Genomic DNA, 14,729 nt, shown 5'->3' with positions numbered 1-14,729 from the left:
TGGATGCCGTGCAGACAAGGTAGGTGGAGTGGGGATGCTAGAGGACTATCCCGGGACATCGATATGGTTCCCAAAGAGCTGAGTGTGCTGCTCCTGTGGTTCTGAGAAGGGGATGCCTCTTGGCTCAGAGAATTAGGAGGATGGGAAAAGAATCTTCTAGCTGGAAGAAAATATTTAGATATGGAATTTGGATTTTTTTCAAGAGAAGGTTAGGTAAGAGATAAAAAAGATCTCCTTGCCTATTTTTAGAAGCATCTAAAATGACTGAGCTCTTCACCTGGGGCGTCATCATGTACCTCCTCTGCCGTGACTGAGGGCAGTGTCCTCCAGCGTGTCCACGGGGAGGGTCACTAGTGGCTGCACCCCGCCTCCTCAGGACACAAATCGCATTGGTCGGGGCCACTGTCCCGCCATCCTGGGGATTCTCACAGGCAGCCAAGGTTGAGGAGAAGCATCAGAGCTGAGAGTCTGGTTGTCCCTCCTAGGGCCACACAGACTGTTGTAAAATAAAAGCCAGAAAGGACATTCCTAGAATAATTTCTGTGTTTATAAAGGGATAGATTCATGGAAACTTGAGTGCTGCTGAAATGTTCTTCTTTCCCTCTTACGAACATGCAGCTTCTCTTTGGCTGGTGGTGTAGATTGAGCCCCGTATGGGTGATTTTGGACATCCTTACCCTTGTTCATGTCATCCTCCTCCCTGTTTTTAAGAACAGAGTCTCCTTTTTACATCTCTAGATGAGAGTAGCTTGAGTGGTCACATGCGGTTGCTAGGAATGGAGCTGCGAGCAGCAGACCCCTCCTCTTTTCAGCAGCCAGACTCAAAAGCACCTCCGGGTGCATCTTCCTTCCCACCTGCCACAAGGAAAGGAATTCAGAAGAGTGAAAGATTCATTCAACTGTCCTTCTTCGAGTGCAGGGTGGGATGCGGGGATGAGGAAAGCAGATGCATGGGATATGTGATGTGTTCAGGTGACCAATGGCACTGTCGGTCCTCCGGGAGCTGAGCAGAGAGTAAAGGCTGAGACTGCTCCCAGGGTCTCTGCGTCCCCTCCAGGCTGCTGGGGAGCAGCTGAGTGCTTGTGGCCCCTGTGGCCTTCTGTCCCAGCAGGGTGGGGCGGGCCCATGAAGCGGAAGGACCTGAAAGGCCTTGAGTCCAGGGTGGAAGTGAGCAAGCCCGCGGTGGGCGTTTGTTCATACTGGTCTCTACTGCCCACCAGTCACCCATGCCAATCTTCCAGGCCTGAGAGACCAAGCGCAAGCTCCTCTCTCAGGAAGCTCTCCACCCACTCATGGAAGGACACTTGGTTTAGTTCACATTCTTGGATTATTCTTTCCTTCGCATCAAATATAGCTCCCCAAGGAGATGGAGGCTCCGTCTGACAGCTTCCTGGGGTGCAGTGTGGACTGGCTCAGCACTGGGCTCGCGTTCAGCCACTTCCTGGTGAGACCATTAGGATGATGTAACCATGGCCAGGTTGGGATGCTGGACAGTCCTGGGCTTCATGCCTATCTTTGCCCTCCCAGCTGTGAGTCTGGGGGCCTCGCCCTTGTCGAGTCTCAGTTCTTCTTCTCTGATGTGCGTGCCATAACCTATGGAGTGCAGAAGTTTCTTGAAGTAGATGAGATGATGAGTGCACGTGCGTAGTGCTGTGCTGGACACCCAAGTGAGGGTCCAGGTGACAACTCCTGCTGCTGCTGCCGATCCATTGCTTGTGCTGTAGCCCTACATGCAGTCTTAGCATACTGTATGTTCTTAGGGAAAGGCCTGGGGAGATTGTCACGGGGAGAGACAACAGAGGGATACGAGACCTCAAAACTTCAGCAGTCTCTTTTAGAGGAGTCTCTAGAGGGTCTGACTCCCAAGCATCAGCCTCAGAACCGGGCAGTCCCGTCCTTTCCTTGGGGATGCACAGGGCGCAGGAGCCGCTGGCGTCTCCGATGATGGTGAGTGTGTGATCCTTCCTCCCTCTCTCCCCAGGGATTTACTGCTGCGGCTTGCTCAGCGCGCGGAAGAGTGACTGCACCGGCCTCCCACTGTCCATGCTGACCAACCCAGCCACGCCGCCGGCCCGGGGCCAGTACCAAATCAAGATGAAGGGGAACATGTCCTTGATCTGCTGGTACAACAAAGGACACTTCCGCTTCCTGACCAACGCCTACTCCCCGGTGCAGCAGGGTGAGTGCAGGCCCGCCATTGACACAGCAGGGCGTGCTGGGATTGGTTGAGCTTGGCCGAGCCCAGCGCTGCGGTGGATGTGGCGTCCACTGTGGGCTGTGCTGCTCTGGGGTCAGACTACCCTCGGTTATTCCCCAGCGTCTGGGGCCGCGCTCCTAAGTGTGGCGGCTGTGTGGAAGCAGCGGGTAAGCAGCGAGGAAAGAGCTCCCCGTTCGCTGTAAGCTGTTGAGCGGTGCAGGCTGACGGGGTTTGCAGGTGGCTCAAGCAGCCCCTGGAAGCCCCCAGGTTGTACACGGGGTATGATAATGGGCTGTATTTGAATGGCATTTCACTTTATCGTCTGGGATTCTGTGAAAAATCTGTTCTGATGGAAGGGAAAATCCACCATTCTTACCTTTCAACGTCTTCCTTAGAAGCTAAGCATGTGCGCTGTCTGGTTCATCCGCTGTTCCCTGATTTCTTCATTGATTTTACTCAGGATTTAAAATCCATTCTTAACAAAGGGACTTACTTAGCAAGGAGCCTATGCTTAAAGTAACGTACAGTGAAATCATCACTAAACCACTGAAAAGAACACTGAAAGGACAAAGGGGCCCTTGCACAAGCGTTCCCAGCTGTGCCGTGCTTGGGGGCAGCCTCCCCTGCCTTCACACGGAGGCTTTCCTCAAGACAAATGACGATGAATGAGGTAGAAAACAAAGGCCTCTTTCACCTTCACTTGTAAAGGAACACTGCTAAGGAGCCCAGGTGTTTGTGTGCGGATTTGTGCTCTCGTGTACGTGCGTGTGGTGTGTAAGCTTGCCTGGCATGTTGTGTGTGGTGTGGAGTGTGTATGTGATATGTATTTTTGGTGGTATGGTGGGTGTGGTGTGTGTGTATATATTTGTGTGGTGTACTGCTGTGTGGAGTGTGTGTGTGGTATGGTATGTGTGGTATGGTGGGTGTGGTGTGTGTGTCTATGTTGGTGTGTTGTATGCGGTGTGGAGTATGTGATATGTATATTTCTGTGATGTGTGTGTGTATATATTTGTGTGTGTGGTGTGGAGTGTGGATGTGATATGTATGGTATGGTGCGTGTGATGTGTGTATATATTGGTGTGGTGTACTGTGGTGTGGAGTGTGTGTGTGTAGTATGGTATGTGTGATATGGTGGGTGTGGTGTGTGTTGTGTGGTTTTGATATGTATTTTCTGTGATGTGTGTGTATATTTTGAGTGTGTGGGATGTGGATGTGATATTATGGTATGGAGTGTGTATGTGGTATGGTATGTGTGGTATGGTGGATGTGGTGTGTGTGTATTGTTTGTGTGTTGTGTGGTGTGTAAGTTTGTATGGTGTGGTGTGTGGTCTGTGTGTTGGTGTGGTGTGTGTATACACGTGTTTGTCTATGTTATGGGCATGGTGTGCTGTGTGTGGTCTGTATGTGTGGTGTGGTGTGTATATGTATGTTTACATGGTGTGGTGTGTGTAGTCTGTATGTTTGTGTGGTGTGTATACACGTGCATGTCTATGTTATGGGTATGGTGTGTGTGTGGTGTGTGTGTGTGGTGTGTGTGTGGTGTGTATGTTTCTGCGGTACAGTTTGTGCATCTATGTTTAATGTATGTTGCTAGTTTATTCCCATCCTTCACCTCCCGCCAGCTTAAGTTGCATCATGCCTCAGTGGAGATTGCGATCGAGGGACCCCAGCAGATGGGCGTCAATACTCGATTTGGGTGTAGAGGGTTGCAGGGAGCTGTGCTCTTGAGTGCTGTGTCTAGGATCAGTTGAAGAAAGGTTTGAGCCAGGCATGGTGGCACCCACCTGGAGTCCCAGCTACTCAAGGGGCTGTGGCAGGACATTGCTTGAGCCAAGGAGTTCAAAGCCAGCCTGGGCAACATAGAAAGACCCCTATCTACCAAGAGAAAAAAAAAAGGAGGAGGAGGGAGAACGAAGAAGAAAGAGGAAGAGGAAGTAGAAGAAGAAGAACGGAGATGAAGAAGAAAAAGAAAGGCTTGGAATTGGCCTTGCAAGCTGAAGGCTAGAGTTTGGGTTGAACTCCCAGACTCCAGTGATTAGGGTCTTGGTGCAGGATGAGGGAATTTCCAGGGAACATGTTTGAGAGTCAGGGGCAGGAACTGCTTCCTATCAAGTTATTTTGTTTATTTATTTATTTTTTGGACAGGGTGTTGCTCTGTCGCCCAGGCTGGAGTGCAGTGGTGCCATCATAGCTCACTGCAGCCTCCAATTCCTGAGCACAAACAAATCTCCCACCTCAGCCTCCCAAGTAGCTTGGACTACAGGTGCATACCACTGCGCCCGGCTAATGTTTTTTTTGTATTTTTTGTGAGACAGGGTCTCACTATGTTGCCCAGGCTGGTGTCAAACTCCTGGCCTCAAGCGATCCTCTAGCCTCAGCCTCCCAAAGTGCTGGGTTTACAGGCATGAGCCACCATGCCCAGCCCCACCAAATTACTGTAAGTGATGACCTCTGAAAAGGTATCTCAAGGCAGGACATCACATTCATCTGAGCTCAGTGAAAGGAGATAATGAAGAGAAAAGAATGCGGCTGGAGAGGTTCAAAATCCTCTCCAGGATTTAAGATGACAAATGTTTAAAAGGCTAATTTTAAGGGTTGGAGCTCTTAAAGCAGACACCAAAGGAGCATGTAAGGAGGTTATTGATGGGGCAATTGATTTTTAAATCTGTTGAAATTTAGTGTTCGTGTTTAATGCACTTACAATTTCTGGATCCAAAGTATTTTATTTTACATCATAAAGTTCAGAATCCTAGTGTCCCTTAAAAATCCCAAGGAATGACCACAGCATCACTGTAGCCCCCCTCCCCGCTCCGGGGGCCCTGGTCCCCTCTCCCAGTTCCTCTAGAAGGCACTCCCAGGGAAGTTCACACTTGCTCAGTGAGCACTTCAGGTGGCTGCTTCAGGTGGGCACAGACCTGGGTGTAGCTGGAATGAGCAGGAAATTGCCCAGGGGAAGGTTAGGTTCACAGCTGCTCCTCCCCAGGAAATCTGTTTTGGGGTTCGCATCTTAGAGTTCTTTTTCCACGAAGAGAGATCGTCTTCTATACCCCATATTCCTTCCCTTTGGATGTGCCATAATTTCTTCAGCCCCCATCAATGATCCACTTTTTCACAGTATTAATAATGATACAGTGATCTCTTCATACATAAACATTTGGGCACATCTTTGATCATTTCCTCAGGATAAATCCAAAAGCGGAAGTGCTGGGTCAAAGGGTGGGACGATGTCAAGGTTTCTGGTGATGTGTTGCCGCAGGCTGTACTTCTCTACCATCGCAGTGGGCACAGGGTGTGCCTCCAGCTTTACCAGCACTACTTTTTTATTTTGTATTTGTCATTCTGACAGGTGAAGATGCCCCCAGATTTTAAATATCAATCACTCTGACTGCTGGAGAGGTTGCACATCTCTCCATGTGTTGATTGGCTAATTTCGAGTGATTTCTTTATGTTTCTTACAATTTTCCTTTTGAGGTATTTGTCATGTTCTCATTCACTTGAAAGGAAGTTTTCTGCCTATAGCACATTGTTTTCTGTATTTCATTTCCTTTTGTTTTTATTTATGATTAGTATTATTTAACATAAAAAAAGAGTTTTCATTTCTCCATAGGCGGATCTGTTGATATCTTCTCTGCTCTCATGCTTTAGGTCTCTCCTCTCTCCCAAGGCCAGATAAGTATAAGTTCACCTGGCTGTTTTATGGTGTAATTTTGTGCTCTTTACCATAATCCACTTCAAACTTATTTTGATGCATGGCATCAAGTGGGCCTCTACTATTTTGTTGTTGTTGTTTAGTGGCCAGGCTGGGTTGACCCAGCAGCTGCACCTCTGTGCCTAAACCATTTATTGAATAATTCATCCTTTTCCTATTTATTTTAAATCTCACTCAGGGCCAGGTGGCTCATGCCTATAATCCGAGCTACTCAAAAGGCTGAGGCAGGAGAATCTCTTGAACCTGGGAGACAGAGGTTGCAGTGAGCCGCGATTGTGCCACTGCACTCCAGCCTGGCCGACAGAGAAAGACTCTGTCTCAAATATGTATACATATATATATATATGTTTATTTATCAGATGATAAACTGAAACATCATATATTCTAAAGACTGCTTCTCAGCTCTATGTTATATTCTGTTCTATTATGACCGTATATACTCTGGTTGAAGTTGAGCAGAATTTCCAGTTTTAGGAAATATGTAACTAGGTATGAACATTTTAGGAATTGGTTTATTATTTTTTACTCCAGATTCTAAGGAAACATGAACCTTTTTGTCACAGAGTATGAGCATACAGGCTTTTTAAAAAGTTAAATGCAGGCCAGGCACAATGGCTTATGCCTATAATCCTAGCACTTTTGGAGGCCAAGTTGGGAGGATCACTTGAGTCCAGGAGTTTAAGACCAGTCTGAGCAACATGGCAGAACCCCATCTCTGCAAAAAATGCCACCCCCCCAAAATAAATTAGCTGGGCTTGGCGTAGCTGTAGTAGTCCCAGCTACTGGGGGTGGGGGTTGGTGGGGCACTGAGGCAGGAGGATCACTTGAGCCCAGGAGGTAGAGGCTGCAGTGAGCTGAGATCGTGACACTGCACTTCAGTCTGAGCAACAGAGTGAGACTGTCTCAAGAAAAAAAAAATTTTTTTTTTAAAAGCTGTCACATGTCAAGGGATATTCCCATTGTGAGCCAAACCCTTTTGCTTTTCTTCCAAAATCCACCCTGGGTCTGTCATTTTCCTCCTGGCGTCTGCCCATTTAGGATTCACATTCACTAGGACTAGTGAGAAGGCAGAATGTCTGCATATGAATATGAGTCAGGTCTTGATTCATTCACTTAAATTTGCAGAAGGGTAGCAGGAATGTCAGTCAAGCCGCTAACAGTCGAAGAAGGTGTTAAGACAGAACAGCTGTTAGAATGGGAAGACAGGGCCATGTCGATCTTGAGCATCACAGAGACAGACGTGGAGAAGATAGACTGTGTGCAGACCCATATAGCTCGAATACAGCGTCCACCACGAGCCTGTGCATGACATACACGCCATTCTCAGTGATTCACTCAGTCAAGACAGTCACTGTCAGATTCCCTCTTGCTAATATTGCCAATGTTAGCAATCAGAAGATGTCACAGGACAGCTGCCTTGCCTTTTTCAGCTGGAGTACTGTCTCAGAATCCAAAATATCACAGGGAGAGGAGGGTGATCTGGTTTATAAACTGGGGAAATGCTCAAGGAGAGGATGCAGATCTGATGTGGAAACAGCTCAGTTTCAAGCTGAAATCCCCATGTTAAATTTAAAATTATGAAAAAGAATGGGAAGCAGGCCGGGCGCGGTGGCTCACGCTTGTGATCCTAGCACTTTGGGAGGCCGAGGCGGGCGGATCACGAGGTCAGGAGATTGAGACCACGGTGAAACCCCGTCTCTACTAAAAATATATTAAAAAAAAAAAAATTAGCCGGGCGTGGTGGCGGGTGCCTATGGTCCCAGCTACTCGGAGAGGCTGAGGCAGGAGAATGGCATGAACCCGGGAGGCGGAGCTTGCAGTGAGCGGAGATTGCACCACTGCACTCCAGCCTGGGCGACAGAGCGAGACTCCGTCTCAAAAAAAAAAAAAAAAAAAAAAAATGAAGAGTTAAAGAAGGTCTCCCATGTCCCGTGGCGAGGTAGATTGGGACAGTGACGGTCCAGGAGCCTCTGCTGTTACTGGGCTGAAATCAGGAGGTGAAAAGCTGCAAGGTCGGTGGCTGTGGGGACGGGGCTATGGGAAACCCCGAGATCTTCGGAGAGCGGCCCTGACTCACCGGAGACACTAATGACTCAGAGCCGGGCATCCTGAGTTCCGGGAAAAGAACTAAGGGGATTTCCATTTCTTTATAGGGAAGATCTCACCTGCTCACATCCACGTGGAACCCTAAAGAGGCCAGAGCCTCCTGAGACCCAGAGAAGGTTGTCATTGGAAGTCAGGCAAACCAAAACATAGCTGGGGATGGGAGACCGGCACGGGCCACGTGCTGGGGCCCCGAGTGTGAAAAGGGGTTCCTCCCGCTCGGTCTTGGAGGCAGAGGCAGCTGAGATAAGGGGCCGGGGACAGGAACCCTCAGGAGGGGCGTTGGAGAGAGACGGCAGTCCTTGGGCACTGCAGGCCCGCACGCCCTTTCTGGCGCCTGGTGCGCTGAGCCCTGGAGAACGCCCCCACTGCGGGCTCCCGACAGCAGAACGTCTCTCAGGAGGAGGGGCTCCATCAGCAAGAGAAGGAGCCTATAGTCTTCCGGCCAGGAGGAAGCTGCAGTGTGGGGGCTGCCATGGTTTTCTGGCCCTTGGAGAGAGCTTTAGGAAACGCGTTGCCGGGGCCCCTTCCCCGGTCCTGCATCTCTAGGGAAGGCCTTGGCAGCTCAATTTCCCACAAGCTGGCCAGTGTTTCTTACGTGTGAAATGCTGCTGTTTCTGAGGAAAGAAGGAAAGAGCCCGGCTCAGTGTACGTAAGCAGATCCGCACAGCCCTCGTCTCCTCAGCCACAGTCCCTCAGTGAGAGCTGTGGGGGCGGGAGGGGGCTGGCCCCAGACGAAGCTCCTGTGGACCTGCAAAGGACATGCCCGTTTGACTTTGACCTTGTCCATTTAAGTATTGCTAAAATTTCACAATCCCGTGAGCTAATCCCTTAAAAAAAAACACAGAAAAATAGCACTGTGCCCATAGTCCCTTGCTGCTGTGAGGGAAGGCCAGTTCAAGGAAACGGTAGGTCAACTCCAACCACGCTTGAATGGCCGCGGCTGTCAGGAAGAACGCGTCCTTCCCGTCTTCCGTGTTGTCTGCGGTGGGTGGCGCATATGGCAGGCCTGGGAAGCCAGAATGGCAAGCAGTGGCTTGGCAGCGGGGCAAGGAGGGCTCGTGGGTCTCCGTGTGCTTCTCAGGCCCTGCTGGTAGGATTTGTTCATCTTGCCATGACCTTCGTGGTGCCTCTGGGATGCATTCCCAGTTGTACTTAGTAGAGGAAAAGGTGTTTGAGGGTGTAGGGCCCCCAAAGTTCGAGGAGGCATGAAAGGATGGAGCTGGGGGACGGGAGGGTTGAAAAGGACAGCCGCCTCCTTCTTCTGAGCCTCTAATTCCTTTTGGCTGAGCGTGGAGGCTCGCACACGTAATCCCAGAGTTTTGGGAGGCCCAGGCAGAGGATCACATAAGGCCAGGAGTTTGAGACCAGCCTAGGCAACATGGTGAGACCTAGGCAACATGGTGAGTCTCTATTTTAAAAAGTTGTTTTAATTAGCTGGGCGTGGTGGCATGTACCTGTGGTCCCAGCTCCTTGGGTGGCTGAGGTAGGAGTATCCCTTGAGCCCAGGAATTTTAGGCTGCAGTGAGCTATGATCATGACACTGCACTTCAGCCTGAGTGACAGAGCAAGTCCTCGTATCTAAAAAATAATGATAATAATTCCACTCTTTTGCTTTTTTATTTTTTATTTCATTTTGAGATGGAATTTCACTCTTGTCACCCAGGCTGGAGTACAATGGCAGTGATCTCAGCAAACCACCACCTCCGCCTCCTGGGTTCAAGCGATTCTCCTGCCTCAGCCTCCTGAGTAGCTAGAATTACAGGCGCCTGCCACCATGCCCAGCTAATTTTTGTGTTTTTAATAGAGATGGGGTTTTGCCATGTTGGCCAGGCTAATCTCAAACTACTGACCTCAGGTGATGCCCTCGCCTTGGCCTCCCAAAGTGCTGGGATTACAGGCGTGAGCCACCATGCCCAGCCTCCTTTTGCTTTTCTAAATTGACAAACAATAATTATACATTTTCACGGGGCACATAGTGATGTTCTGATACATATAATAGATGGTGATCAGATCAGGGTAATTAGCATATCCATCATCTCACACACTTATTGGGGGATTTATTAAAGGATGCGAAACCACAGCGTAGATGGGAGGAGTGAGGTCTAGTGCTCTGTGCGGGGTGACTCTGCAGTCACCCTATGTGGGGTGGTGAGTTGCCGACACCGTTTGGCTTTGATGAAGGCAGGTGGAGAGGGCTCCGTGGTGCTATCTGACCTCAGCCACCACCTCTTCTTCCTAGCACCCCTCACCCAGCCTGGCAGAAGGGGGAGGGAGGGAAGAATGAGTCCTGCTCCTGCCTTCACTCTTTCAGGGCCCAGTCGGGTGCCGCACCCTTTCCCATGCTGCTTAGAGCCCCTTCAGGCCTGCCAGGGTCCTACAGGCCTGTGAACCCCCATGACTTGGGGTGCTATATCTGGGCCGGCGCATACCATGGCACTCACCTGACTCTGATGCTTTCCTCAATCCCTCTGAAGCATCTGGTGGTTCTTCTTCAACTCTCCCTCCCCTCCTCCTCCTCGTCTTCCTCCTCCTCTGCTCTTTATTAAGTTGGGGGCAGCTAAGCTGGACGAAGATAAGCACATTTACAAATTGGCATTAGGAGAAGGTGCTGAGGAAGGGGCTTCTCTTGTATCTCACCTTCAGGAGTCATCATCAAAAGGAAGAGTGGGGAGATCCCATGCCCCTTGGCCGTGGAGGCGTTTGCTGCTCACCTGAGCTACATCTGCAGATACGATGACAAATACAGCAAGTAAGTGGCCGGGCGCCTCCACCACAGAAGGGCTCTCGTAGTTGTGCCATCTCGGAATAGATGTATTGGCAGACGATCACTAGTTTCCCCAGTGTAAGAACTGCAGGATGAAGACCCTGAGAGGTAAGATCCTGCCCTCAGCCTGGGCTTCTGGGCCTCGCCTGTGCACACCTGGCTTTACCTGGAAGTCCTCTGCCCAGATACTCTGCGTCCTCCACTCTCCCAATGCCGGGTTCACATTCCCTGTGCCTAGAGGCACCCTTTCCTTTGCTTACCTGAACCGAGCTGTCCCTCAGCAGTGAGCTCAGACCCCAGCCGTTGGCATCGCTTGCCCCAGTCCTCTGTCCTGAATTGCTGTCCTCCTTCCCCACATCCCTAACACACTGGGCATCAGCTGGGGCACTTCTACCCCAAGTCACATGTGTTCTAGCACGGGTGCCTTAATTTTCTCAAATATGGATGCCTGTTTAGATCACCAGATGTGGTCTCATGTTCAATATACACATAGTATGCATAGTTCACACACAGCGTAGATAAGAGCCACAATGTGCGGGCGTCCAGACACCCACGATGCCACCCGTGACCTCGTGCCATTATAGCCACCATGATGGGAACTCAAAAAATGACGGCTGTTGAACATTGAAACTATTAAATTACTGGGATTGAGCCTTACCACTTAGAACAGAGTTGGACTAACTCAAAATTGGATATTGACTGAACCCTCTTTGAGGGTAACCTGTACTTCCTGGCCTTTTTCATGATAAAGAGGGAAAAACAAGGACCTGGTTCTCTGTGGAAAACTCAGCCTGTGTGTGAAAGGTAGTCCCACTCCTTAGGGATTCGTTGAACAAGTCTTGTTGAACGCCTACTATGTGCTGGGCACCTTTCTAAATTCCATGAGGTTGCTCGGTTCACTGAGCACCTACTATGTACTGGCACCTTGCTGTGTTCTGTGAGGTTGTTCTAAGGCAGCTGGCATTTGTAGAGTAGATGTCTGTGGTGCCTGCTCTGTGCTGGGCATTTCAGTCATAGTGAGATATTGAGGATACCGATCCTCCCCTACTTCATACAGGGTGCAGAGGCAAACTCACAAATGGAGAAGACAGTGCAGTGAGTGAGGCCTGAGCCTGGGGCTCCCAAGAAGGCCAGTGTCCTCAGGGTCCGGGTGGGCTTCCTGGAGGGGCGACCCCTGTACCTTCATCTGCAGGGATGGCAGGGATGGCAAAGGTACACTCGGGAACAGGGGAGTGCCCTGCAGGGGTCTGGAGCTGAGGAAGAGCTTGGCCTTGGGGGAGTGTCAGCTGCACAGCACGCGCAGAACACAGCCTTGCAAGGAGCATTCAGCAAGCAGGGAAGCTGGAGGGGCTGGCAGGCGCCTGTCCACTCCAGGGCTGTGTGCCACCCCAGGACACCTAGCACCTGGCTTTCGGGGTCTCCTCCAGCAACCTTGTTGTTTTCACTTCCTTGGTCTTAAATGAAGTTCATTGTGACAAAGCCCCCAGCTAGAGCTCACCAAACATCCCAAGCCTGACTCCTGCCCCCACAGCCCTCCTGCTTCTGTCGGGGGCGAACCTGCAGCGTCGCACGGGCCGTGGTGAGGGAGGCCTTTGGGATGCATCTCCGGGTGCCATGAACCACTGGGTCAGCCGTTCTTATTCCCTCTGTCCTCAGGTATTTCATTTCTCATAAACCAAACAAGACCTGGCAGCAGGTGTTCTGGTTCGCCATCAGCATCGCCATCAACAATGCCTACATCCTGTACAAAATGTCAGACGCCTACCACGTGAAGAGGTACAGCCGGGCGCAGTTTGGGGAGAGACTCGTCAGAGAGCTGCTGGGCTTGGAGGACGCCTCTCCGACCCACTGATGCTGGGGGTGCAGGACTCGGTCGGGGAGGGGTGAGAGGAGGAGGAGAGCCTGCCGTTCCAACTTGCCCGTCAGAGACCCGGACACGGCCTGGTGTGTGGCTTGCTGCCTGGGAGGGATGCACAGGGCCTCTGGAGGGACAGGACGGACCTGGTCAGAGGACGGTTGCTGTCCTCATTTGCATTCCAAGAAGAGCATGTCCTCCCTCGAGAAACAGTGCCGCCGGCGTGGTGAGCACCTACACCTACGTTCTCAAGGGCAGATTCTCTCATGACATCCATGGAGCTTGCGAGGCAGCGTGGACTGGTGACTGCGAAGGAAGGCCCCCATGGTAGAATGAGCTGGAGCATGCTCTAAGAGAGATGCCTGCTTCCTAAAGATCTACAGCAATCCGGGACGTGGTTCAAGTTCATGACTTGAAGGAAGCAAAGATGCTCTGCACGGTTACAATGGCTCGGGTGTCGGGGGAGGCCGGAGGGCTTTCCAGCATTTGCCTCATGCGAGCACCTTTGAGCCAGTCTCTTAGAAGAAGACACATCCTGGGTGTACAGTAGTGAAATGGGGAGTGGGTACCCATTCTGAAAAACGAGGCATTCCTGCTCATTCCCTCTGCTTAGCTGGTGGGCAGGGGAGAAAGGGAAATGCCAAAAACTTGGAGTGAAGGATGATGCTATTTTTTATTTTTAAATATATCTTCAGGTTATTTTCTTACTGTTGCTTCAGATCTAATGTAAAAGGCAGATGTCCCCTCTTCTCCACCCCCAACGCCAACCCCGGCCTCAGTCACGCCTCCTTGCATGATCACAGTTCTGTGTTCTGGCCTGTGGCAGGGCCGGGAAGGGCCGCTGGCTTCCAAACAGACGTGGTTGCTCTCCACGAGGTCCATGGGGAGCCCGCGGGCCCTAAGCTTTGTCGCACATGTCATCACTGGCAGAATTACTTGTCTTGAAAAATAAGTAGCATTGCTGAAACACACAGCCGAATTCTCTAGGATGGCCATTTGCTCATTGTCTTTCCTCTCTGTGTGTAGTGAGTGACCCTGGCAGTGTTTGCCTTCACAGAGTGGCCCCTCAGAACAACAGGGCTGGCCTTGGAAAAACCCCAAAACAGGACTGTGGTGACAACCCTGGTCAGGTGTGATTTGACATGAGGGTCAGAGGCAGTTGCTGACCGCAGGACTGGAGAGGCTGCATGCCCGGCACTGGCAGCGAGGCTCGTGTGTCCCCCAGGCAGATCTGGGCTCTTTCCCAACCCAGGTTTATGTGTCTCCAGGGAAGCCTCGGTGCCAGAGTGGTGGGCGGATCTGACTGTCACCACAGACCAGAAACAAGGAATTTCTGGGATCACCCGGTCGCCCTTCAACCCAGTTGATGTAACCACCTCATTTTTTACAAATGCAGAATCTGTTCTACTCAGGCTATGGGACTCTGTTCCTCGTCCCCACTCAGTTATTGCGAGTGTTGCTGTCCGCATGCTCCGGGCCCCACGTGGTTCCTGTGCTCTAGATCACGGTGACTCCCCCGCCCTGTGGTTGGAATTCGATGCCACGGATTGCAGGCCAAATTTTAGATTGTGTTTCCAAACACCCTTGCCGTGCCCTTTAATTGGATTGAAAGCACTTTTACCACATGGAGAAATATATTTTTAATTTGTGATGCTTTTCTACAAGGTCCACTATTTCTGAGTTTAATGTGTTTCCAACACTTAAGGAGACTCTAATGAAAGCCGATGAATTTTCTTTTCTGTCCAAACAAGTAAAATAAAAATAAAAGTCTATTTAGATGTTGATTCTCTGTTAATACGTGAATTCGTTTAAAAGGTCAGGGAACAGGCGGGGTGTGGTGGCTCGTGCCTGTAATCCCAGCACTTTTGGAGGCTGAAGCGGGTGGATCGCTTGAGTCCAGGAGTTTGAGACCGGCATTGGCAACATGGCGAAAGCCCATTTCTACAAAAAATACAAGAATTAGGTGTGGTGGCACATGCCTGTAGTCCCAGCTACTCGGGAGGCTGAGGTGGGAGGATCTCTTGAGCCACTGCACTCCAGCCTGGGTGACAGAGCCAGACCCTGTAACAAGAAAAAAAAACAAGGTCAAGGAACAAAA

At 50.6% G+C, this 14,729-nt stretch overlaps 1 protein-coding gene across 1 annotated transcript in view; it reads left to right on the top strand.

Moving 5' to 3' along the window:
- PGBD5 (piggyBac transposable element derived 5) overlaps positions 1-14,415 on the top strand; it is a 100,469-nt gene extending 86,054 nt beyond the window's left edge. The window contains exons 5-7 of the mRNA XM_032136456.2: positions 1,982-2,179; positions 10,656-10,761; positions 12,433-14,415. Of these exons, the coding sequence (XP_031992347.1) occupies positions 1,982-2,179; positions 10,656-10,761; positions 12,433-12,628 (500 nt within the window). The 3' untranslated portion in view covers positions 12,629-14,415. The remainder of the gene's footprint in view (positions 1-1,981; positions 2,180-10,655; positions 10,762-12,432) is intronic.
- Positions 14,416-14,729: the final 314 nt, after the last annotated feature.

The sequence above is a fragment of the Hylobates moloch genome, unplaced genomic scaffold (genome assembly GCF_009828535.3).
Source record: "Hylobates moloch isolate HMO894 unplaced genomic scaffold, HMol_V3 SCAFFOLD_18, whole genome shotgun sequence".
Taxonomy (NCBI): domain Eukaryota; kingdom Metazoa; phylum Chordata; class Mammalia; order Primates; family Hylobatidae; genus Hylobates; species Hylobates moloch.
Note: the sequence above shows the minus strand (reverse complement) of the source record. Positions and strands in the feature narration are given on the sequence as shown.